Genomic DNA, 26,900 nt, shown 5'->3' with positions numbered 1-26,900 from the left:
ATGGAAACGGGGAGTGCAGCAAGGACAAATGGTACCACTGGGAAGCCAGAGGATGTGAAGAGTCCATCTGCCCCCAAAAAAGAAGAAGAAGTGAAGAAGACCACAAACCCTGGTGGAGGTGAGAAGGAAGCTCTGAAGGGCACTGGCGGTGCTTCTTTGGAGACAGGACAAATCAAGAGCTCCCTCTTCTCTGGGAGTGACTGGAAGAGGCCCATCATTCAGTTTGTGGAGTCATCCGATGAGAAGAGATCGACCTACTTCAGCATGGATTCGGCAGATTCAAAGAAGATGCAATATGCCAGTGGACAGATAGGAGACATGAGGAGACCACCCCTCTCCTTTGCAGAGAAAGGTGATCTCAGGAAGTCCCTCTTCTCCTTGGATTCCAAAAAGAGCTTCCTGCCTAGTGAAGGGGAAGGGAGGAAGTCGTTGTTCTCTGGGGGGCAGATGGGGGACCTGAAGAAAACTTCCCTCCCTCTGGTGGAGACAGGGGACCTGAGAAGATCCACCTTCAACAAGCCTGACAGAGCAGCTGGGTCACGGCCCAGGGTGAAGCTCGAGGATGTTCTGTGCGATTCCTGCATTGATAACAAGCAGAAGGCCGTGAAGTCCTGCTTGGTGTGCCAGGCTTCCTTCTGTGAGCTGCACCTCAAGCCCCATCTGGAGGGAGCAGCTTTCCGGGACCACCAGCTCCTGGACCCCATCAGGGACTTTGAAGCAAGAAAATGCCCTGTGCATGGGAAGACCATGGAGCTGTTCTGTCAGACAGACCAGATGTGCATCTGCTACCTCTGCATGTTCCAGGAGCACAAGAACCACAGCACAGTGACAGTGGAGATCGAGAAAGCGGGAAAAGAGGTAATGCTCTTTTTATTGCACGTTCCTATCAGTCTTTCCAATGGACCTCAATATTACACCACAGCTTTTGCTCTCCAGCCTAGAGTTTCTCCTAAAATCATGTCTGCAATGTAATTCTGGGATGCAGGGGTGGTGGACGGGAAGCGTTTAGCGGAGAACTGATATTGCCTGGGTTCTGCTGCAATGGGATTGTCGTTCTCCTAATGGCTGGTTACAGCAGCACAGCGCTGGTGTTCTGTAGCAAACTGCGTTGGGGGGGGGTTGGAGAACCTGGTTTCATCACTGACTTTCGGCAGAAGCTGCATCAAAGCCCTACATGCTAAGTTTTAAAAAAAACTGTCTCAGGTTTTGACAGTGTTTCTGTAGTGTTATCCACAGCCAGAAAGGTGGGGCTTTGCTCAAGTTCAGGACCTCCAAAATACAGGTAGTCAGATCAGTGGCTGCTCAAATTACTAGTGGCTGCTAGGTTACTATTGAAAATTGCCATCTCAGCTACTTAGAGTGAGATTATGTCTTTTTCTTTTTCTTTTCTTTTCTGTTACGGATATAATAGTGTCAAGCCCCACCTATGGAAAGAGTCTTTTGAAGCTTAGATAAAGAAAAAATCCTGGTGCAAACACAAAACATTATGATTTCCCGTAAAGTGTTACTACAATAGGTTCAGAGGATGGACATCTCACGCTGTTTGCTTTCTGGGTGGATGTATGATTATTCCACTAGCTCTAGTCAAGATCAGCATCTCACCATGTTCGGTGCTGTACATCCCCATAGTAAGAGCATGTCCTGGCCTAGAGACCTTATGATCTAAGCAGATGGGACAGGAGAGATTACAGAAAGGAGACCCATGAAGCGGTCATGTAAAACAATTTGCCTAGAATCACACAGACAGTCCATGACAGAAACTGGAAGGGCACTAAGATCTGCTAAATCCTAGTCTTAGGCACAGCCCAAGCCAGCGCTCTGATGTGGTGAACAGGCAAATACAAGTACCCGCTGTTGGAAATTCTTGAGTTACCCTGAACTTGGAAGAATTCTAAGGTGCTAGGAAGATTTATCTCATAAGGCTGAAAGAGCATCTTATCTAGAGCTTATCTCTGTCTTCCTGTGCAAATTTTTGGTCTTTTCTTGCAACGTCATTTCCAACTTGCAGCCTTACTGAAACCAGACAAGGTTTCTTCCATGTCTCAGACAGTTTTTCTTAAAGAAATTCCTGCAGGGCTCACTAGCCTGCTGTTTGTTTCATAATTGCTTGTTCTTGTGTTTTTGATGTCAGCTCTGAACATAGCATATGCTTAACTCTCATAAAGCTGTCTAGTGTCTGCCAGGTTGTCCAATTGCTCTTAGCTGTTTCTACTGAAAAGAGGTTAACAGTTGCTCCCTGAGAAACCAAAGTTGGCCAGAGCCTTCTTCCTGTGGTTGGAATGGATCTAGAACACCTTGCTTTTAAAGAGGCAACCATAGCTGGGCAGAGACGACTTTACCTGAGATTTAAATTATGTTTGATTTCTTTCTCAGAAGAGAAAGTGCCTTGTGCCACTCTTGTTAGCTCCATGCTTTAGTTCCTGTACTGTCCTGTGCTGTTTTTGCTGCTGCTAAGCCTAAAGGATTTAGGGCTTTATCAATATGAATCATGCACATGTGCAAGTTTCTCCTGACAACGAGTTTTGATCATGTTGTAACTTGAGTGAGTATTCACTCAGACAAAAACAATTAACAGGATAGCTGTTGCTTACAAATGTTTATTCCTAGCCCTGATTTATTCACCATTGGTGGAGCCTTAGCAAGAACCACAAAGAGGAATGAACATTTCCAAGTCCCTTGTGTGCACCACCTATTCTTTTCAAGTCTTGCAAATCAGCCGAGCTGGAATATGACCACAAATTGGAAGAGTGGCAAAGTGTGGCTGGTGCTGCTGGCCTTTGTGGAAAGAATAAGCAAAAAACCCACATCAGGTCAGCCCCATCCCTGCCCCGTTTTCACAGCTTGGCATCCAAGCAGCTCCAGGATAGCTTTACTGCCTCCAAATTTGCTAACTATGCCACTGGACTGGTGACCAGAATACAGCTGTATCCAGACAGACCCTTTCACAGAGTGTTGGTTGTCGAGGAACAATTGGTTTATCTGCAGGGATTTCCCAGTCCCTGGCTATACTGCGGCTCCAAACCTGGAGAGGATTCCAGCAGAACTGGGTGGGGCTTCTATGTTGTGATGCACTTAAGCCTGACTGTCAATCTGGGTGCTCAGCAATTTGGTGGCACAAAACTGTCACATAATAAGCTGTAATATGCTTGTTTTAGGTACACCTATTCCTTTTGTATTGCAAAATTAATAAAGGTTACAGTATCTTTCATGAGTTTATCTTTGCTATAGGCCTGTAGGGAAGAGAGGTGCTGAACTTCAGTGTTGGGAAAGCTTAAGATCCTCCTGTAGAATTGGGTAACTCTGCTTGCTCCACAATGCAGACAGAGACAGTACAGCTTAAGAGAAGAGGAATGCAAACAAGCCAGTATACTGCTCAGAGCATTTAAGCAAGCAGCGGAAAGCCTGATACGTCTCTGGCTGTGGAAGAGAAGGGGAACACAGCAGCATCTTCCACTTTGCAGGAGCCTGGGGTGAGAGTCAGTCATCCCCCTTCCTGGTGTGCTGCTGAGCAGACGAGAGTGAAAGGCACAGGGGGTCAGATGGAGACAACTTGGCAGGGAAGACAGAGACATTTTTTCTGAGTTTCCACCCAGTGGTGTTTGCATATTTTGCCCACCAAACCTTTAATACCTTCCCCAGATCCACTTTGCAGTAGTTTCCTGCTACAGATTTAAAGGAAAAGTAACACGCCCACCAGAATCAGTACAAGAAACAACCAAGAAAAAGTCTGTGAGGCTGGGTGATAACCACACACTGTTGAAAAGTGCGAATTGTCAACAGCAGCTTGCACAGTCCAATAAAACCCTGTGGCCAGCTTGATTTATCAGCAGAACTAGAGCCCCCCTTTCAGACAGAATCCTTCATTTTGAAAGGGAATCCTTCATTCAAAACCTGTTTTACAGGCCTATTCCCAAAACGAGACAACTTCACGTATGCCTGCCAGTCACAGAGCTGTAAATAACCTGGCGTTACTATCCAGCGCCAGCCTTAGTACTCAGCGTGTCAGGTCGGTTCTAGTGAAAAGCACTTTGATTTTTTTTCTTTAATTCTTTACCTTTAAAGAAAAGTTCACATTGTACAGCAGGTTTAAAGAGGCAGCAGAGAACTGCCGTGAAGAAACAGGAGCTGGGTGTTCCTCGTTTCAACAAAGCGACTTTTAAAAGGGGAGACTTCACAGAGTCTGAACCAGGCTTTGAAGTCAACTGTCCACAGAGATGGATCTAGAGGGATTTCCATCTAAGCCATCTCTGTGTTGCTTTCACTGTCTGAAAAGAGAGCAAACAAGAGTGTATCAATGTGCCAGTGAAAGGATTTTTGGCCCTTCCCACTGATGCAAGGTTAGGGCACGATGGGGCTGAGAGACCTTATCTACACTAGTTGTGGTTGCTGTGCGGACACAGCTTAAAATAGATGCTCTTTCCACAGAGGTGGTGCAGTTACCTGCAGGATGTTCTTCCTAGCTGGAAGGCTGTGGAAGCTGAGCTGCTGCAAACTGTGATTTAGAGTAGGTTTGCCTGCATTCTGCATTAATGCCTCTACAGTGAGGGCAGAACCCAAGGAAAATCCACCAGTTTGCAGGTAAGAAATTCTCTTCAAACTGTGCAAAGCAGAGAGCCTTTTCTGGCCTCAGCTCGTGCAGTGACTAGTGGCATTTTTGCAGGATGCTGGCAGAGTCTCCAGAGATTGTAGCCCACTGATACCCACCTCTGCTTAACAAAAGCTTAGATAGAAAAATGTAATGGCAAAACCAGCAAAAATAATGCCTCAAACGATTTGCTGATTTCTCAGCCATGTCATTTCCAATATGGGCCCTGTACTAGGACAACTAGTTTAAACACTACTTCTCCAGTTTCATTATTGCATTTGGTTGTTGCTGTCAGGTAATTAGAATAGCTCTTCCAGGCTGGTGACACAGGGGTGTTCCCTGATTCAGGGACTGGGTTCCCAGAGCATTAAGACATGATGATGCTTGTATTGCTGCCTTGCAAAAATGAGTTGCATCATGATGCAAGACTCATAATCGCACATCTCTAGGTCCTTTACAGCACAAGGGCTGGGTTCAGTTGTGGATGTTTAGGTGTACACTCTGAACTTTCACTTAGGCCTCTTGACTGTCCTAATTAACTTAGACTCTAATAGGGGATCCTCTCTTAGCTCAAAGACTCTCAGTGCCAGCAGTTCTCAACTTGCTATAGTCAAACTGAATGGTCTAGACCTGCATTTCCTAGATCTTCTTCACTGTAATTGTTATTTCTGCACTGTAGGGACTCCCCCCACAATGGGTGGAGCTGCTATATTATGTTTCACTAGGACCTTCTGAACCCCAAGTCTCACCCAATGGATTTGTTCTGGTGGACCATCACATAAGGGGATCAGGGATTGTTGACCCTGGAGAATCTGAGAAATATGAAGAGAGCTAGGGGACAAGTTTCTTCATAGGGAATGAAGCTGAGAAGTTGACTGTCCCTAGTACCTGTAACCACCCTACTGTAAATGTAACACAGGATATATGTGGACAGCTAAAGCAATCTTCCAGCCAGCCCCAGACCAAACAGGGCCTTAAAAACATCATGAAATCACCTTTGCTGAACCCCTTACGTTGTGGTCCATCTCCAGAGCATCACTACAGAATCCGCCTCCTTGTGCCCATGTCACCAGTTCTTGTACTATTCCATAGTCTCCCTGGACCTCTTTTTAACATTTTTTCTAGGATAAGACTAATTTTAATGTTTGTACTATCCTGCAGTGAAACATCTTCCTTCACCTCCCTTGCCTTTGTGGGTGTCTGTACTAGTGTTTCCTTTTGCCCTCAGTATGGGCGTTTTAACCCAAGCTGAACCTGGATGACTGTGGTATTTGCATTCCGGCTATTGGAACTATCTCTGTAATTTCCATTTGCAAATCATAATTCTCACTCTAAATTGTAGTGTGGGTCTGCTCTTAAATAGTTGTTACATCCCATCCCAGAGGCACCCAAACTACCTTTCTGGGTGAAAGGATATTATAACTGCAACAAGCTGTTAAGGGCTAGCTATCACTTTTGAGCAAGTAATAGTTTGCAAAATTCCTTTGAGACCCATCCTAATTAGAAACTACTATAAAAGTATAATATTGTTATCACGACTTTCCAGCCATCACCTGAAATTTTTTCCTGTTACCTCTCTTTTCAAACCCCTTGTGTTGGGGAGTGTCTATGCAGCTGTGAAAGGTCTGCTCTTCTCAGAAAACTCCCTCCAGTCCCTCTCTGTATGATTTCACTCGCATTCTTGTCATAAGAATGTCCTGGTATTTAGGGATGAGGAGGGAAACAAGACCTCCCATTGCTCAGGAGATGTGCTTTTTACTTTGCTAACAATTAATGCCATCCGGATGTAGCTCTGTGGCTCAAGGAAACAACTTGCATTATAGTGTAATTTCTCACATTGGTTACTGCAGTGCGATGGATATCTGGATCTAAAATGCTTTTATCTCATTGCATTTCCCTGCTGTGCAAAGGTGGTTGCACACCTCTGTGTCTTGATGCAGAGGACATCTCGCAGTGCACATGAAAATGGAAAAAAGCATGCATTCCTCCAAGACACCGTCTTGAAAATGTGAAAACTATAAGATCAAGCTCATGTCTTTACTCTCTTGATCAGTACTAGAGTGAATTTTCTCATCTTGATACCCTTCCATGTCTGCTCTGAACCCCTGTAGAACATGAGCTCATGACTGCATTCAGTTGACTATTGAAGGCTGTCAGGGTGTATGGATAATACTTAGAGGGCCAGTGCTCTCCTAACTCTCCACAAACAAGGACAATGATAATATGATGAAGCAGTTCTTCTAGCATTGAGATACCTTTCAGTACATTTCCCTTTTTTGTTCCCCCTTTCTTCTGTTTTATGAGGCAATAAAACAACTATCAAATTGTTTTCCCTCTATAAATAGAGATTTTCTAAATTGGAACAGCTAGAGTCAATGGCTCTCAGATGCAGCTGTGCTTGATTCAAGCTCAAGATGATGTTCAGACACTACAGTGACTGGCGCCAAGACAAGAGCCCTGATGGGCTGATTTCCTCGGTCTGAGCTGGTTGACAGTTTGTTGCCTGCTTTTCATCGTGTGATGCTGGTTTCTACTCCTTGAATGGAGAATTGAAAACTTTTAAATTCCCACTCTGAGAGCAACTATGATCACAAGCGAAGACCCAGGTTTTCATGTTGTATTATGTTCTTGGATGGGCGGCAAAGCAGTGGGAACTACACCTTGTGTTTTAACAGCAGGGAGACCTCACTATTTTAGCTGCTGTGGGAGTAGATTTATCCATCCCTCATCTCCCCCCTGCCTTTAACTATTGGTCTAAATGTAAGTGCTTTTGGGTAATACAACCATTTGCCAAAGAATCCCACATGAACAGCGAGTTTTGAGAGCTCTTCTAACATGACATAGCTCAGTTGTGGAATACAGGTAATTTCTGCCAACTGCGTAGTTCCTAAACAGCTCTCGGGATAAGTGTCCTGTAGCCATATCGCCTGTAGTTATAGTTGTGCTGTGACCAACCTGTACACACATGAAACACAGAAAGATCTTGAAATGCGTAAACAAAGGCTTTGTCATGATCTGTTGGGCAGGGACGTGGTGAATATGAACAACCGAGGGAGGGGTTGCCCAGAGTTAACGGCGCAAGGCATTACTAAGCAGCCAGATCCTGGTCTGATCCAGAGACACGGCATGCACACCAGTGCATGGCTGCCCGGCCCTCCTTGGGCTCCAGTTCTGTGAACTGCCTTGCATGCAATTGTCTGGTTTGAGCTGCTCTGGAAAGCCAGGGCAAAATGAAATGCAAATGAATCCCAGTGAAGTTGCTGATCTAAGCCAAGCATGGTTGACTACACCTCCTCCCTCCTCCCTTTGTGTTTTTTATTTTTTCCAAGCATTCCCCAGCTTCATCGTAACATGAAAGCTCTCAATTCAGAGCAAATTAATCCACAATCCTGTCTAAACAGAATTCCTGCCGGAGGCATCGTCCTCTTGTTGCAACACTCGTCAAACGTCATTCCGTAATTACATGAAAACTGTTATTGCTGCAGAGGCACACCCTGGGATGGGCCCTTCACTGCATACACAGCTGAATTTTGAAACAGGCCTCTTCCCCCTCCAGCTAATGACTCTAATGTGATTAAAAGCGGCACCATGACAGTAGCCTAGTAGGTGGGTGCTTCTGCTGCTGTCTTTGCTGAGGGAGCTGAATCTCTTGACCCAGCCAGAAGCTGTGGGATCTTGTCCAGTGTCAGCACATGATCTTCATTTCAAGCAGTGCCAAGAACCTGTACCTCCCAGCTGTTATTGTTCAGGGCCAAATGCATAAGTGGAAGCACAGTACCTCTTTGAAGTAGGCCACCCTCAGCCCCAGTTCATGAGACTTCCCTCTTCTCACAGGCTGAGCTTTCACTGCAGAAAGAGCAACTGCAGCTGAAGATCATTGAGGTAGAAGATGAAATGGATAAGTGGCAGAAGGAGAGGGACCGTATCAAGGTGCGTATAGAATATTCTTTTAAGCTCACTTCTCTGTTTCTCCTGTACTTGTTTCTTTCCTTTCATTTCCACTCTCCCACATCCCTCTCCTCCCTTCCTCAATTTCTCTAACATATCCAGCTCTTACTCACTCCATTCCTTACCCAGTCTCTATCTCATCACTCTCCAAAACTCACTCATGCCAAATCTTGGAAACAACAACTCCTACTGAAGTCATCTTGCAACATACCCTGCAGGAGATCAAGAAGAGGCAGCACAGCCTCGTTACAAAATGATCCAAGGCACCTCCCTGCTTTGGGTCCCTTATAGTTCTTCAGTCACCAGTAACCAGGCTGGTTCGGAAACAAAGGTGTGCTGCTTTTTTTCCTGCTAGACCACACACAAAAATAAACTCCAGAAGGGCTCTGGATTGCCCAAACAGAGATAAGGCAACAGGAACAGATGCAGTTACACCAACAAACATCTTGTTTATAATGGAGCAGCTTATTTCCATACTGATATAGGGCTCCTTTCATCACGCTAAGGGTTAGAATATAGTAATGATGTTATTTTTTTTCATTTATACCCTAACTGAATAGAGCAGTGAAAACACTATTTGGAGACACCCCAGAAAATTTGCATAATGTTAATAGCCAAAGCCATTCTTCTCCCTTTTATGTGGTACACACACATTGGCTTGCCAGTTCTGCTTTTTGTCTGCTTTATTATTATTATTACTATTATTACTATTATTATTATTATTGGAAATCTGACCTAGAAATTTTAACTCCGAATATAGTTACATCCGCAGTCCTTCTGAGGAATATTTCAGAAGGACCTAGAGGTCAGGTTTGTAAAAAGTGTTTCAGCACCTTTCATCCTTTGAAATGGTGGGAATTTGGTCCTCAAATTCTTGAGGAGCCAGAACCATGATTTAAAAGGTTAAACAGTGTTTTTAAATATCACCTAAGTGTGCAGTTCATTAATTGAAATAAAATATATGCTCTTATAATCAGGAAGACAGCATGCCCTGTAGATTACACACACACAATTATTGCAAGAACAAGTATTACTTCTCTTGGCACAACTTTTCTGGTGCTAAGACTTACATACCTAGAGTCTCCATAGTCACAGTCTAAATGCTGAGAATGCTTGGAGGTATCCCCCTCCGTATCCCTCTATTAGCAAGTGACTCCCTAAGAAGTTTAATATTTTATTTCTCCTGCGTCTTTCCGGCTGCCTCCTCTCTTTGCCCCTTCCCTCCGCAGAACTACACCACCAATGAGAAAGCCACAGTGGACCAGCATTTCAAAGAGCTGATCCGTGACCTGGAGAGGCAGAGGGATGAAGTGAAGGCTGCCTTGGACCAGAGGGAAAAGATTGCATCTGAGAACGTGAAAGAAATTGTGGATGAGCTGGAAGAGAGGGCAAAACTTCTGCGGGAGGACAAGGAGAACAGGGAGCAGATCCACCAGATCAGTGACTCTGTGCTCTTCCTGCAGGTAACTGAGATCTCCTTTTCCTTTCCTTTTTTCCCATGAGGACAGGATTTGTCCCAGAGACAAGTTCAATGCACATGTATGGCAAGAACCAACCCTGACGTTTGAAGCTGTCTCTGCTCTGGTAGGTGAAGAATGAATTTAGGCGTGCCAACGCCTGATTTTTTGTACATGGCTACAGCTCACGGGCAGAACATTTGTCTGCCCCGTCCATCTTCATTGTTCTCCTTTGCACTTCGTATTATTTGGAGCCTAACATTAGCCAGAGCCCTAGGATCTAGCCTGTCTCTTATGTTTCTCAGTAACCTCTCCTCCCTTCTTTTTGTCAGGAGTTTGGGGCTTTGATGCGGAATTACGTCCCCCCTCCATCTCTCCCAACATACAGTGTGCTGCTTGAAGGGGAGAGCATGAGCCCGTCTATGGGACTCCTCAGAGATGACCTCCTAAACGTCTGCATGAGGCATGTGGAGAAGATCTGCAAGGCCGACCTTGGCCGCAACTTCATAGAGAGGAACCACATGGAGAATGGTAGAGTATCGGAGATCTGCCCCTTCCCTCCCTCTCTTCCCTGGGCAAAGTCTAGCTCAGAGTCAGAGGAGATGAAGTGCGATGAGTGTACTCTCACAGAGGAGAAAGTAAGCAAGGACCTAAGGAAAGTGGGAAAAACGCTACCTGTAGCTGACATTCATTCTAGAATATCAGAGCTATCCTACCAGACCTATATGGGGACGGAGCCAGTTGAACTGCCAGGGATTTAAAGTATCTCGTGTGTAGGGAACCCAGGAGTCCAAACTAGCCCCGCTTCCCTAAGTGCTGTTTCACATTATGGCTTCGCAGTGTTTAATCGGTTCAGCCACATCCCGTGTGGGACTTCAGAGCAACGCTTCTCTTGGGGGTCAAGAACAGTGACTCCTCTCTCCTGCAAGAGGCCAGCAGGGACACTCTGCCTTCTGCCAGGCTCCAGCAAGCTCCTGCAAGCTTAGCACGACAGCTTCTATGTGGAAGACTGCACAGATACGCTAAGGCAACTCAGTGGCTCACTAGGTAAACTGAGAAGGCAGTGGCAGAAATGTGAATGTAGCCACCCCAGTATGGCAATTTTGAAATCCTGTCATTTGGCCTATTTGTACAGCTCAGCTAGCACATTTGCTATGCTGGTATGACATACCATTTTACAACAGCCCGTTTCAGCCACTGCTTGCCTGGCTAGAACATGAAATACCCTGCAAGCTCCTGTCACTGAAAATCTAATACCAGATTTTCCAAGTAAAAGGGTCTCCGTTTTGGTGTTCAGGTTAAGCTACGACTTGAACCAGCATAACTCTCTCTGATCATACTTCTCTGCATGTTCCACTAGGGAGAGGTTTGTTTCCTGCTGCCCTGAGCCAGGGTGTTGAAGGGACATGCAGTGCCAAATAGTCCCCACGCTTCAGTGGTGTTTAAGGATAGGTGATCTTTCTTATGTGAATAGAGAGGTCATGGTCAATACCACAGCACTGCAAGGAATTTTCTAAGTTTTAGAACCCACTTACTTTCTGTGTCTCCGAATTAGTTCTGCAGAAACTTGTCTTGCATCAAGCTCACACATAAGATTAGGAGGACAGGACACTAGAATGGGACTCCACGACTGAGGTTCACTTCCCAGCTCTCCCACAAACAGCCTTTGTAACCTTGGGCAAGTTACTTAATCCCATGAAATGACCTGTTGCACTGAGAATAATAGGGATCTGAATTAATCATTATCTCACCAGGCTGCTTTAAGGATATAATCTATTAATAATTGTGGAACCCCAAATACCAGAACAATAAAGGTCACGAAGCTGGATAGGTAACGTGAGGATAAATTGCACCCTTCTGTCCAGGAGGACGTGTGACTTGAAAAGATGCAGGAATAATCTCAAGTCCGGTTCATACAACACAAGCAGCTGAGGAACGCTGCTGCAAATCTGCAAGATCACTGTTATTTCATTCAAATTCACAGTACTCGCTAGACATTCCTCCCATATTAATACACTACCTTTTTTCCTGGGCAACAGTCATGCAAATCACTCCAACTTCCTTCCAGAAAAGACAGATCCACATTACAAGATGATATGATAAAGAAGAAGGGCAAGAAACGGCCAAAAAATCCCCCCAAACCTCAAAACCAAAAACCCAGACAAAAAGCAGCCTGTTGAAAAAATGCATAGAGGTCAGAACACCACGGGTTCAGTTATTGGTCAACATGCTAATGTTTTTCAGAACCTGGGTTTTGTGAATCAGCCTGTCTGGCATTCGCAATCTAGAGCAATAAGAATGAAGGTGACCTGGGACCAGAGTACATTTAGATCTGTAATGAGAATCACTAGTATTCATCAAGTGACAGTCTGCTGCCTTCCTACATTATAGAGTGAAAGAATAAGTCCCTGGCCCCGAGGAGCCTGCACTGCAAACAGTTCATTAATGTTTATCTAGCACCATCATTCTCCATTAGACATGAATTAGATGGACCAGATACTTCTGGTCCAGAGAACCAACCTTTCAGAAAAGTCAGGAGTCACACTGAAAGTGCTCACGATGCATACCTAGAGCCACATTTTTAAACTCTCCCTACCCTTAAAATAGTATCAGAAATTGAACATTACTTGTCTTCCAACATTTAACACTGCAGTGTACCTGGTCAGATTCTCAATGCTCCACATGCTAAGGTTTGCTGAGAAATCTGGCTATAACTTAATACAAGTAGATGACAGGCAGCTCAGATCCAAAAATGACTTTTGTACATTTTTCTTGCTCCTCCTTTGCTCATCCGGAGATTTGCAGAATTTCCAAACTCTGGATGGCATAATGCAAAAGGGGTTTTGGATGCCTGACTACTCACAGCTCTTCTGAAAACTAGATGAGTAGCATAAAAGCACGTTGTGTTCAAGTTACCATTACTTGGGGAGTTACCTTCCATCTGCTGAGCTGTTTTTTGCAGCAGATACATTTTACCTGGCCATTTGTACAACCCAACAAGAGTATGCATATATTCAGTTCTAGTAGCTCTGGATAAAGACTGGCTACTTTTTGATCACTTTTAACTAGGGCCCCCTCCATGTTACCGATGCCGGAAGTCCTCAACGGTACTTGAAATCTGTGGGATTCAAGTGCCAAAACATTTCTGAGCAGGGCAACAATTAACTACTGCCAGAAACCTGGGCACTTTCAGAAACTTTACCAGGGACTTAATGGACACAACCTGGAGTTTGCCTAATGAGAAGAACAGTGGTATCCACTCAGTTGGGAAATGTTACTTAAGGTGAGTCTCAGAAACTTCAGAGCTCTCCGTTTTTCAAACCACAGTTACACTTGAAAGAGGACAGCACTCTGCATCTAGTGACTGCAAGGAAATAACTCCACAATTACTTAATGGATTTAATTAACTCAGACTCCCCCTGAGTCATTGCAACAAATTCATTTGCAACCAGCTTGATCTTCCAGGAAGAAATATTATATTAATGGAATGAAACCTGCTTAATAGCAGACTCCAAAGGGAATCCACTTTCTTTTAGTTGTCATAACAGGTACCTACTTAGTAGTGTGGCAAGGAGGCAAATAATCAGAGAGCATCCAGGGAGTTTAAATAACACAGAAATAGATTGGAGCAATAACATAAAAGTTTGTTCAGTGACTTAAGAACCAAAGAATGGCACTATTTAAACATGGGAACCAAATTTACCCCATTGCAGAGAACAATAGGTTTATATAACACTTGAGGCCTTAAAAGAAAGTATTTTTATGAGCAACTGTACTGATAGAGCATCATTTCCTGTGGATCAGTATTGGAAAACCAAAACCAGGCTGCCCAATACCTGGCAAAAGGCTAGGTTTCATCCACTTTGTATGAAGCCTGAACCAAATGCCCTTGTCCAAGAGCCCAGGAACCTTGAGCTGCTTGCAACTCAGGTTTAGCATCTTTCTTTAACAACTGAGCAAACCAACACATTGAGCCCTCCCAACACTGACTTTCTTGAGCTTTGTAATACTTGCAGTTCAAGATCTGCTGGTTGAAAGCCAGCTCTGTGCACAGGTTAAACACACCAAAGAAGCCAAACCCAAACCACCACTTTTGAAGCGGGATACATTTTTAGCCACGCAGCCGTATTTTGGTAGGAGAATGCCTGAACCCTCAAGTCTCCCTACGGATTTTCAGGAGATAGCATATCTCCTGAATGGCTGAATGCTTCAGCTGTGCTATGCCTCCGAGGGAGCTTTCTCTTTTATCCCAGGCTGAACCTCTGGGCAGCTACAGCCCTGCTTTACCTTCCAGCCAGAGAGTCCTGCAGAGGAATTACAAAAATAGAGGAACTTGTTTTCAAAGGGCAGAACCATCTCTCCTGCAGCACTTGAGGAAGCAATTCCACTTTGTTATCCCCTTCCCCCTCCTCCCGTCCCTCTCAAGGCCGCTAAGTTGCCTCCTCCAGCTCATGTCCTGCTCTGCTTCTCCAGGTGACCACCGGTACATGATGAACAACTATGAGTGGAACCAGCCCGACAACTTGAAGAGATTTTCCATGTTCCTGTCTCCCAAAGGTACGGCACCCTAATGGTGGTCAGGTTTCCTCCAAACACAGCACAGGAAAGAAACTTCATTAATGATTTGTCCCCAGATTTGCTTTCCCTCATATCTCCTGCTGTCGCCCAGACAAGGTTGGTCCCTCTACATTTGTTTATACCAGGTCTTCTCTCCAGCCTACAGAGCTTTGAGAAGTTTTTGCCTTTTCATCTCAAACAAGGCAGCAAAGGTTCTCAACTCCATGGAGGAGAGCTGGAGCAGCCGAACTCTTTCAAGAGTGTAGTTTGTGAATATAGGGGAGTTTTAACATGTGTTACCGGGTTGAAGTAAGTGTTATTCTCCACCAGATGCTTACCCCACTGTGCTATCAAGTGTGAAAGCTACACTAGGCTTGTTCTGCATTAGGATTTTACTTTCACCAGAAAACATACTTTTCCCCTACAGGGAAAGGATAGAAGTGAGGAATGTGTCCTAAAAAAGCGTGAGTCTGGGGTTCTTTTCTGAGCTCTGACACTGACGACAAGAGCCCTGGTGATTTGCTTATGTCCCAGTTGTTACCATGAACGCTACAGGATGAGTCTTTGGAGTGAATGACTGTTTTCAACACATTCAGTTGTAAAATGGCAGTTGTCTATTTCTAAATTAGTGTCAGGACCTCCAGAGCAAGAAGTGCTAAAAGCCTAGGCAAAGCAATGCCTGTAGAAACAAAAGAACAGAAAGGGTAGCACAAAATAAGTAACCAAATTTCCTCTGTCCCTAGAGAGCAAGGCCCTGCCTGGATTTGCCAGGTGTTTACAGCTGCTGTTCTGCAAAGCCAGATGGCAGGCAGGGCGAAGGGATATGCCACCAATTAGCAGTGGCACTCCCCTGAAAGCGTATTCCAAGTGTGATATTGCCTGCTCTGTCGTTAGGATTTCATGGGGATAACCCAGATCCCAACACTGAGCCCTTTGTCTGGATTTCCACTTTGCCCTTCTCCTCTGTTATCAGCCCACGCCTGGCAGCTCGCTGGCAGCCCTGCCTGGCGCCGTGGGGGTGAGGATGCCGTTCGGAGTAGATGCCAGGGGCAGAGGCGACATTCCCAGTTCAGCATTAGCAAGCCTTTAGCAGGAGTGTTTCCTGCAGGTTCCCCAAAGTTAGGGGGCAGCCTCTTCATCAGAGGCTGCAGAGGGGCATTTTGCCAGTGGTGGGTTCGTTTTGCCCGGAACCTGTCTCCAAACACCACTTGGATGGTTATAGCTGCTGTTCTACCCCAGCTGCTTCAGGGCTTTACAGGCCCTGTGCTGTCAGGGAAACACATGTTCTACTAAGCAGAGCTGCCGATGCTGGAGAAAGACCACAGTCTCAGCCCTGCATCCAAAACTGTTTTCAACCTTAAGGGATGGTGGAAAGTTCTAAAATTGCATGGGCTGAACCCATTTCTACCCAAAACGCGGGGCTTCAAGTTCGGGTGGAAATGGCCCGACATGCATTTGAAGAGTGTGGGGGGGGGAACACATGTGATGGGAGGAACACATCAGACAACGCCATTCTGCCATCACCGCTCCCCATATGTGTCTGGGACAGGGCTGAAACCTGACGTGGCAAAAGGAAGGGAAAAGCCATTTACAGCAGTGCCATAGCATGGCACAGCCTGGCTGCTCACTGCTCTGGACCATAGCACCTGGACTTCCTTCTGCTCCTCTCTGGAGGATCAGCTGCTGAGACCTGGGAGCAGGGGCTCCCTGGCTCCCAGCTGGGATCCAGCATCCCAACCTCCTTAAGGATGTGCCAAGAGACAGGGGGGATCAACAGGGACTGCTAGGTACAGGCTTTCTTATTTAGTGCTGTTTATGGGAGCCAGAGGACACTTGCTGGATGCAGTCAGGCTACAGAGTAGTGTGAGGGTTGTACAGCAGCTTGCAGTTCAGTGGCCCGCTGCTTCCTGTAATGGGCTTTTGAATATACAAATACTGGCGGAGCATTTGTTCTGCCTACACATCTACGTTTTCCTGAGAGCACAGACATGTTGCCTTCCAAAACCACTCAACCTATATTTTCTACCAACAAAGTTACTTTGTCCAAAAAAACTAAGCACACGATTGCACACACAGTCTCTGCTGAAATGGGGATTAAACAGCACTGGATTCTCCATCAGGGTGAGGGCTCAATGATCCCTTATGGGAACACTATGATAGAAAGGAACCAGCTGCTGAAACCACACTGATGGGGACTTTGGGAACAGAATGAGTCAGTAGGCAAAACAGGAGACATCACTTAGCTTGCATGCTGGCTAGCAAAGGATTATCCGATGAATAATACAATATATCCATAATAATTTAACTCTCTAGAGCTTTCTGTACTCTATCAATGTGTCATGTAGAAGTCCAGCACTGCCTCCGATTGCAACTTTTCTAAGGAATTCCATAAAATGGGAGGAAAAAAAAGAGGACCACCCTTTGCATTGCATAATATGCACAGAATCCTTTAATATCTTATGATAGTTTTGTAACACACCCTTCTTCTCGCTAGGCTGGATCACTGCAAATTCTGCCCGATGCGACAGTGGCAAGTTTGTTTGCTGCATTGAGGAACGCTACCCAAGTAGTGCTCTGCACTAATTGCAGTGGCCCATACTAAGAAACTGCTTGGATTTGAGCTGAACCTATAGGTTTTTAAGCCCTGCTTAAATTCAGGGAGACTTCTATTGCTTTTGTCATTAAAGACAGTATCAGAGCATCTGCCTGCAGGGATGTCATAATGAGGCAGAGGGGAGACATAAAAGGTTTCAAATGCTGCCTAAAAGATAGAGGAACAATCTATTCAACTGCTCGACACTCCTTTCTGTCCTCTTCCACTGAGCTTTCTTCTCCTGATGTTGCAAACAGTTTGGCCAAAGCCAGGAGGAGGTTGGAAAGATCATCTTGTGCCTTTGGAAGTCTTTGAATGAGGAGTAGAAGGGACTCAGCACACAGAGAGGGAGAGATAACTGCTTAAATAGAAACACTGCTTAAATAGACAAGCAGTCCACAGGATGGCAGCATAACAGCTCAAAGTATTCATCTCTTTTTCGCTCTTCTGGGAGTCCAACGTCTCACAAAAGGGGTACAACAGCACTAGTCTGCATCATCACAGCATGATGTCCTAGTGAAACCCTGGAGCACATGCCTGTCGCAGCAGCTGAGACAATGTGTGCTTGAGTAAGAAATGCTCCTCTAGTTCTGTGTCTCGAGCTCTAAATCCAAGCCTCTGCCTGCAGGTCTCTTTGCAGAATAGTCATGTTGAGTAGAGAAACCTGAGCTGGCAATTTAATGCGGCTAAAGACAGCTCTGTGGCAGTGAGAGCACTTTGTTCTCTAAATGAGAAGTCTATTCACCATTCCCTAGAATCCAGAGAAAAAAAGACCAGGCTCTCCTCTACTCCATGGACCCAGATTTCTGGTTTGGGGCTGCTTCCAAATTGGTGGGGACTGTTTCATAGAGCAATGCCAGGCACAGGCCTTTGAGCCAGCTCATCAGGAGCCAACTGCTGAACTGGATGCTCTTGTTTTACAGCCAGTTTCAACCCACGATCATGGGAATTTTCCTCCTTCCAAGCGACTGAGGAAACACTTGGTACGGGTAATTCCGACTTCAGTTTGAAAGGATCTAACCCCCCGTGCCACAGCTTTCTAGCTGGCTAACCAACTTTTTCTGCTTCCCCTCTCAGCTGTCCTGTCACCTGTCAATCACTGTCTCACAGAACCGTTTCTTAGCTGGGTTATCAGCACCATCTGCATACACCCAAACCCAGGGTCTTACTGGGTGCTAAGTATATAGGAGGGAAAGGCATCCCTGGTCCTCATTGTTCAGACAGTGAAAGAAGAAGATGGAAAACATAGGTGCCAATTTGTAAAGATCCTGAGATACCTAACAAACTGCAATCGATGGGAGTGCCAACATCATCCAAGTCAATCTGTGGAGGTTGTGGCAGAACCAGGAGCGGACTCCAAATACCCTCAGCCAGACTCAGAAGCACAAGGCTGCTCTTCTCCATTGCACATACACCTTTTACTTAGCTCATAAGTTCTCAAAGATGGAGCCTGCCCAATGTTCACTGTCTGTACAGTGTCCAGCACAATGGGGAGGGGGTGCTTTGAGCTAGTGTACCGAGAACCAGCAGCAGCGAGTCACGCCTTTTCTTCCCAGATCCCCATCTTCCTTTTTCTCGCCTATATTTTCTTACTTCGCTTTGTTCATGCTCAGAGGGTCCTGCCTTTCCTTTCATTCAGAGGCAGCCTACAAGCATCCACGGCCACTCTACCTGGGGGAGCTCTGGTGACTCACAGCCACACCTAAGTCGTTCCTGCTTTTCATGCCACAGGCAGGGCTGTCTCCCTCTCATTGTCTGCTCTCACATTCATTCTGGCAGCCAGGGCCTGACCCCAAGGAGGCCAGGAGGGGAAGCCTTGCTTTAATTTCAGTGGGGTTTGAATAAAGCCTCAACTGCTTGAAGGCAAGGAAGCTTCGGCAGTTATGTAGTTTTGCCTTGTTACTCCAGTCTCTGGAGATGCAGTCTACCTGCGAGGAAGCTGCTGCTCTTCAGTCACACCTGCACTCTGGGTCTCTCAAGAGAAGGGCTCTCCCCTGCCTGCCTGCAGCACTGAGATCTCTTCACACTCGCACACTGCGTACACCGGGACCCTACAACTGACTGCTCTCATCTGCCTTTTCTTACTAAGAGAAAAGGGATAAAGCTATTAGTTCCCATTTTCCCCCAAGCTGGTTGAAGGTAGTTTTACAGGGTGTGTTTTGAAATGCTTAGGCTTCCCCACTGCAGCACGCAACACCGTGGAATAACGCAACCTCTTCTATCTTCCAGTAGGCAATGGTACTAAGCTGCCTTTTCAGTTCTCCTCGGTGGGACAGAATCCGCCTGGTGACTTCAGCAAACAGTCTGACGGGAGCCTCTTCACTAAGACCGGTACTAGGCATTTAGTTTTTTCCCCTTTCTTCTGCCCCTTTTTTAGGTGATAAGACATTTAATCCTGTTCTTGCTCCCCCAGAGAAGGCCTGGAGCAGTCCTGACGGTCAATCTCTTATATACATGCACATGTTTAAATGAGCAACTTACTCTGCTGAACCAGGGCAACAGAGTTTATTAAGGAGTGTTAAAAAGTTATATCTAGTGAATAGATGAAGGGGTTTTAAATTTTGTTTGTAATGGGTAGAGATGAGAATTTTAGATTATTTTAGAGGTGTAGGGACCAGGGAGAGAAAGATACTCGGAAATAATGTTCATGGCCATTTACCCCTCTAGCTTCGTCAATGTTTTAAAACAGCTATTGTCCTGAAAGAGTAATAGCCACTGAGCATAACCTTAAAAAAACCCATATGCAGTAGCTGCCTGTCCTCCTCCATCTGAACCAGAATCCCCCATTCACCGTCTCATAATCCTCTTTTCACTACCCACTAGTTGAAGGGCACCAGAGGTGGAATCCTGATAGCACTGAAACAGGTTGTGATTCAGCAGGGCTGGTATTATTTTTGAATCAGAATGGAGCTGGTGTGGTAGAAGGGGGTTAGGGCTTATCTCGCTGCCAGAGGTACTGTCATTAATTTCTGACACGAAACCCCGGCCTCAGCTCTTTGCACTAATTAAATAGCCTATAGTGTTCTTTGCAAGAGTCAGAATGCTTAGTTCGGAACTTGGCCTAAATTTAATTGGACTGATTGCATTCCACCTTTCTGCATTCCTCAGACATTTTAATTAGACAGACCTTCTTTACTCCCTTTTCCTAACTGATTGGGTGGTGGAATAGGCATCTGTCTGACGGCTGTTGTGTCCCACCCCAGAAATGGCTGCATTTCAATGTTAAGCAATGCAATACTAATTATGTGGCACTTCCAGTCCTGCTACTCAGCTTGACGCTCGCAAGGGGAGACGGGGATGGTAGCAGGGACTGATCTATAACAGGCTGTTTTATGTTGTCACAGCTTATCCTTCAATAGTGAGACATCAGTCTGCAAAGGTGACGCCACAGACATGGAAATCCTCTAAGCAGTCTGTATTGGTAAGAAATATACCCTTGGTGTGAAAGCACGTGCACAGCTTCAGCAAGAGAACTATCTGTTCTAGGGATACCTGAGACTAGGGCTTGGGTCCTTTGGAGATGAGAAAGTAAAAGCTCCAAGTCAACAGCTTCTATTACTTCTTTCTGTGGTTAACTGCATCCACAGCAGGATACAGATTAACCCCCCTGCTTCCACAGTTCTGGATCGTAGGAAGAATCAATACTTCAAAATGACATTTTGAAAAGATTTTGCCCTGGTCTAAAATTTGATCCATGCTTCTAGAAGGCATACAAATACTATAGCACACATGCTGCAATCTGTAGTACTTTTCCTCCCTGCAGAGATATCATATGCTCTTAGTAGAAAACACACGTATAAATGACACCAGAGATAACCATATAAAAGTATCTTGCTAATTACATCCTACAGGGGCAGATACAATATCAAAGATGAGGGGTCAGACTACGATCATAAATCACTAGAACATCTGTAAGTCACTCATTTTGCACTGTTAGCACAAAAAAGGTAACAGTACATTATAAGGGGCAGAGGACAGCGATATTTTAGGTCTTGTAATCTTAAATATAAGTTAATGCATAACCACAGGAACACTAAGTTCACCTATTTTTCTTCACATCCATTCACACTGTGCTTGCTGCAATAAGATCTTGCACTATCTGAATTAAGATCGTCAAGTTTTTGCCCCCATCTCTGCAGATGAAATCTATTTTTTGAATTCTGATTATACATTTGTGAAAGGTTATTTACTTTTCCCTAGGAATAAGATTTGTAAGAAGGAGAGGGTCAAGAATCGAGAGCATTCCCACACTGAAGGAAGAAAACAGAGGAAATACACAACAGTTAGAAAGTGGCTGCCTAAGGACGGCAGCTCTATGACTTTGCTAAATTTTCAAGGCCCCACCAGGAGATGAATACCAGTGAAAGGGATGTTCCTTGGTAGACTGTATCACTTTCAGAAAATCCAGCCTTGAGTCTTCGAATGTGCTACAGCAAAACATATCTCCTAGGAACAGCAAAGTTTTGTAATATCTTCTGTCTTGTGTTTAATCACTGCCTTTCTAAAAGACCATCTACTTCATTGTGTATGTGCTCAGATAGAGACTCTTCCCAGTGATTTTAGAAACCAACCTATCCTCCCTTGTGGTGGTGTTATACTGGAGAAGTCTGGTCAGGAAAGTGAAGTCTCTCTTAGTGCTGGGCACTGGTGGATACGAGTATGGTCATCTTAGCAGTGAGCACCCCACTGCACGACAGTCAGTGTGCTGTGCTCCATGAACACAACCCATGTTTTCCTAATCCCCACAGAGAAAGCCTTGGTAACTTCACCCACACGAAGTCACCAGACATCTTCTGTCTCCCTTTCTCTCTCATGCATACCGGCTATTTTATTTTTATAGCCTATATTCACCAGATAGCCCTGAACCTAACAATCGAGTTGATAAATATAGGCATTAAAAAGTCCCAAAATAGAAATACACGCTCTGGACTGCAGTAGCTCTGCAGGAGCTTTTATGGTCTATTGGGCCAATAATCTAGCTTTTAAAATAGTCTTAAAAATGTATTTAAGTAATACACATTCTAAAAGCTCTGTAAATATGAATTTTCACAAAGGACTATGCTGTTTAAGGAGGAATGTCTTTTTAACCCACAGGGAGTTCTTTAAAATGAAGCCGCCCTTCCATCTCTTAATTATATTAGAAATTAAAGCCACAAAATGAAAAGAATTCCAACAAAAGGGAACATTGAACAGGAGGAATTGGGAGTCGGCACTGAGCCACAAGATGGGTTGGGTTGGGTTTGCTCTGCCCATGCTTCCAGCCTCCTGCCATACCTGATATTAACCAGTGCGCTGCACAAAAATGTACCAGCATGTTCCTGTGAGGTGTCTCCCACCTTCTGCAAGTGAGATCTGGGCAGTGGATCAAACCTAAGACAGATCAGACGTTACAAAACCACAGTTGTTCCTGATTGCCTTGGTCACCGCTTCATTGGTGTAAGTGTATTCTTATCCAGGCTAAAGATTTTGCCTGGAACAGTGCAACCAGCTATCACAGTCAATAAATTGGCTTTTGTGTTCTGCAATGATTCCAAGCCAACACTAGGCTGCACAACAACTTTGCCACGTGTTGCTTATTTGTAATGGTGCAGATAAGAATGAAATTCTAGGGGTAGGTCCTGATGAGAAGAGATACAATTAGGGACTGCAGTAAACAGAAACAGGCAATTCCCTGTCTCTCCAGTTACGCTTCTCTTTACACAAACATTTAGTATTGGGCCCTGCAACATGTGGAGGTGTGAATAAACAATACACCATTGTGTGAGAATTTCCATGCACAAGAGTTTTGGCTTGCCAGCCAGAGAGCACAAATAAATACCATGGGACTTAGTGATCACTCGCATAACTGTGCATGGTTTTAAGTGTGAAAACTCCCATGAGTTCTCAGGTTAGTGAGCAATTAAAAGACACTGACAGAAGCATAAAAATAAAGGTGACATTTGTCTTCTCCCAGAAACTTCTCATCAAACCATGAGTCATAGTCTGAGATTTTATATGATGCACAGACTCATTTGGCTCAGAAATGAAGTCCATGCAAAGCATGTGTGTAAATCAAAAACCAACACCATTTACATTTGATCACTCCAGCACCTCCGGTAGCGAAATGAGGCAGTGTTGCTCTGCAAGAAGAAAGACTAAAGGTGTTAAGAGTATGTTAAGATATGTATGGTTGGGCTACCGAAGAGGGTGAAGTATAGGCAGTCAGAAAAAGAAGGTAGGTCAAACTCACATGCCCCAAATTCTCCATTGCAGTCACATTACCGCCCCTTTTACGTCAACAAAGGCAATGGAACCACTTCCAACGAGGCACCTTGAGTCCTGAAGATTTAGGGAAGAGCTGGGAGCACTTGGAGTGAAGACTCAGCTGCGGATTTTCATGGATGTACCTGCTACTGTATTAACCTTACTGCTCTAATCTCTGCCAGGGAGAGGGAAGGTGCAGAAGGGAATAGCCTTTACTAGAGGAAACAAGGACTTTTTCCAAATCATCTAATCACCTTGAAAGCTCTGCAGGCCTTAACAACGTAACCCCATCCTCTGCTGTCACCTCCTTATTCCCTCTCTGTCAATACCCTTCCTTTTGCCTCTGCAGAGCGAGCTGCTCTGCTTCTCCTGGGAAGCATGCATGCTTGGGTAGCACTCCCTCCCACTCTGCTATACCGGTTGCCCCCTTGTCCTGAGTGTGTTTTTAAGACCATAGCTATAAAGTCCTGGTGAAAGGTCCCAAGCTGGGGGGGCCCAAAGGTCTTCCTGGAATGAAGAGGCCCCAGCCACTGGGAGCAGTGACAGGCTAAAGCTCTTCCCATGCCTCTCTACCCCATCACCCGGCCCTGCCTCGGACAGGGACACAGCTCTCACTGGGATCAGGTCCAGCACTGCCACCTCCCCGAGATCCCTACAGACTCCCCCCAGCCCATGCCGGTGGTGGCACGCTTTCTCAGGGCCCTTTGTCAGCTCAGCTCTGCTCCAGCCTTCCAAAAAGCCAGGAGCTGCTACAGCCCAAGGCCAGCTACTGGTGGAGGGCAGAGAGGCTTTCTATCCCATTAAAGTACGCCTCCAGCCGCATTTTCAAATTAAGAAATAAAAAGAAAATCCATCCTACTAATGCAAGATTGATTAGATGCCATAGGTGTTGGGTGCTTTTTTGTTTTGTTGTGTTTTTTTTTTTAATTCCCCTAAACCAAAATTGATTTATATATTGTGGTTCAGGTATTTTTTCTGCAATAGGAATTAGTAGCATAGCTTTTTGCTTGGGATGGTCTTTTCTATTTGTCTGGATAGATGAATTACATCAGCACCCAGCCTGCAAACCTTTCAATGATCTCACTGAGATTATTTTCCTTCCCCTTGGACAATGCTGAGAGGTTGGGTCCATGCTATGCAGAAACCGCCCCAGGCCAGTCAATGGGAGCAGATGGCCCGTTGCAGGATCAGAGCCTTCAAACGGTGATAAGCAGCTGCAGAACGGAGAACCAAGACCTGACAGCTACTTTTCATGGTTTGCTCTGTTCAAGTGGTTTTTGGAATGGCTTCCCCCACCTTTCCTACCCCCAAATGCTTGCAATGCCTTGCTGAGAGAGGTCACGCCTATTGCTCCCTAAAAATCACTTTCTTGCTAATCCCTGTGCAAAAATACTCGCTGCTTTTAAAACCTCAGACAAAACTTCTGAGGCTGAAAGTTGGTTGCTCCAGAATACTTGAAATGGCACTTATTATTATTTTTTTTCCTTAATGACCAGAGGGGAAGGGGATAGAGTGGTAGGGAAGGACGTGAAGAAAGGGAAACTGGGATAGAGTTGCTAGGAAATACACTAAGGGGTTTGAGTATGTGTGTGAAAGGATAAAATAAGCCGCCCCCAAAATCTCACTGTTTGTTTTGCCCCCGAGCAGGCGTCCAGTAATCACTTGGGTCCCTTATGTTCCAGTAAAAGCTTCCACCGCCTCCTTTCTGTTCTCTAAAATGTGGGCATGATCCCTCCTCCTCCTCCAAAACTCAGATATTAAAATCCGACCCCTCCTTTCCTGCCCTAAAGAGGGCCTGCTGATGTGTCAGCCGGGATCTGCACTGCCCCTCGCCCAGCACACAAATGACCGGCCTGGGGAAGCAAGTGTCCCCTTCCTCCCGCTGCCACCTCCCCGCCGGCAATGCCCTACCCCACCTCTGCAGCCCCCACAGCCTCTTTGCTCCTCTTCCGCTCCTCGCTTCAAGGGCCTCACTCAGACCTCGCACGCACGACTTTTCACACCGGCACGCTCCGGCGACAGGAACAGAGCTGCTCCCCGTTTCTGTTAGCCTGGGAGGACGCCGGGCCTCCCCTCCCAGCCCCACTGGTCTCCCCGCAGTCCTTTGCCCCGCTGGAGGAGCACGGGATGGGGCGCAGCTCTGGCCCCGCTGTACCTCGCAGTCCCGGGGAACTAGCAGCGCGGCTTTGAGGTGTATTGTGCATGAACTCTTTTTATCGTGTTTGTCTTGATCAGCAAAGCAAGAGGAATTCCACCTCCTCAGACAGGACACGACTGCGCTGATGTAAACGAGGCCCTTCACGTGTGCAACATACTGCAGAAATAAAGGAGAAAGCTCCATGTCTGACCAAAACCCCTGGGAATGAGGTCTCTCTCTGTCTTTGATGTTTGCATGCTTGCAAGAGTCTCGCTGCGGTTAAGTCTCTTCAAAATATTCTTTATACGAGCAAGGGGTTTGCAGAACCCGTTTTCCCAGCTCCTAGAGGCTTTCTTTTCACTGCTTTCTGGATATTTTGAGTCAGGGTCATGTCAGCTCAGAGAAAATTCCCACATCCTTGACGGTCAAAGCCAGACTGATACACAGCACTGCTACTATAATACCTTGAGACTAGCCTGCAGATATGCCCAGCTAGGTCAGTTCCCAAACACCAGCGCCACGCAAGTCATTCACTGCAAGGGCATTTCTAGAAACCCCTCAGCCTGTGGTTGTTCGTGATTTCAGTGCCTCTCCCCTGCCAGAGTTAAACCTCACCAGTTCCAACTGGAGAAAAGTGCTTGCTCACGTATGCGCAGGCCAAAATCAGCCTGGGAGAGACCAGGCTGCGAGAAGACCTGCTAAGCTGAGGCACTGTTTTGCCCCAGCCTGGATTCGAGTCTCCCGGGGAGGTTGGTTCTGGGCATCATTGGGACCCTCCACCCACTTCAACCCTCCTGGGGAGATAGGCCTCTGGTTCTGCATGGCTCAAATTTCTTGCCTATATCATGGCTTCTCTTGTCTCTGAGGGAGAGAATAAATCCCCTGTGGGCTGCTAAAGATGTGGATTCAAGGCCAGACATGCATAGAGGTAGCCCAGACAGCGGCTTAAAAGAGCAATTGTACATATGAGTCTGTGGGGATAAGAACAGAGGCAGGCGAGGTTTATTCGTTTACCCTAGATATGCTAAGGCGGGCAGCTTTCCAAAGGATGCCTGGCGTATTTCGTCTCCCAGGTACTGGATACCAGCTATTTTTCCCCAGACATTGCTGACAGTCGTTCCTGAAGACCGAGGATACTACCAATTCACTTGAGAAGCCAGTAAATCCTCCTTGTTTACCCCACATGGGACTTACCAGAGAACAGAGCTCAGCTCTTTCCCATCAATTCCACTTACTGCTTCCATTACTGTTATCACTGTGATTAAAAAGCAATCAAAGAGAAATCTTCTTCCTGTCTCGAAATTGCTGCAAACATCTCAGTTCCACCACTTAAGCATGCGAAGAGCAAGTTACAAGCGCACTCGGCACTCCTGGACTCTG

General features: G+C 45.7%; 1 protein-coding gene across 1 annotated transcript; it reads left to right on the top strand.

The window, feature by feature from the left end:
- Nucleotides 1-23,455, top strand: TRIM29 (tripartite motif containing 29). Its single transcript, XM_075172937.1, has 9 exons — nt 1-858; nt 8,420-8,515; nt 9,763-9,996; nt 10,323-10,521; nt 14,464-14,547; nt 18,064-18,123; nt 19,370-19,471; nt 20,485-20,561; nt 23,393-23,455. The coding sequence occupies exons 1-9, from the start codon at nt 1-3 to the stop codon at nt 23,453-23,455; spliced, it is 1,773 nt and encodes a 590-aa protein (XP_075029038.1).
- The last annotated feature ends 3,445 nt before the right edge of the window (nt 23,456-26,900 follow it).

This window comes from Calonectris borealis, chromosome 24 (assembly GCF_964195595.1).
Source record: "Calonectris borealis chromosome 24, bCalBor7.hap1.2, whole genome shotgun sequence".
Classification (NCBI taxonomy): domain Eukaryota; kingdom Metazoa; phylum Chordata; class Aves; order Procellariiformes; family Procellariidae; genus Calonectris; species Calonectris borealis.
Note: the sequence above shows the minus strand (reverse complement) of the source record. Positions and strands in the feature narration are given on the sequence as shown.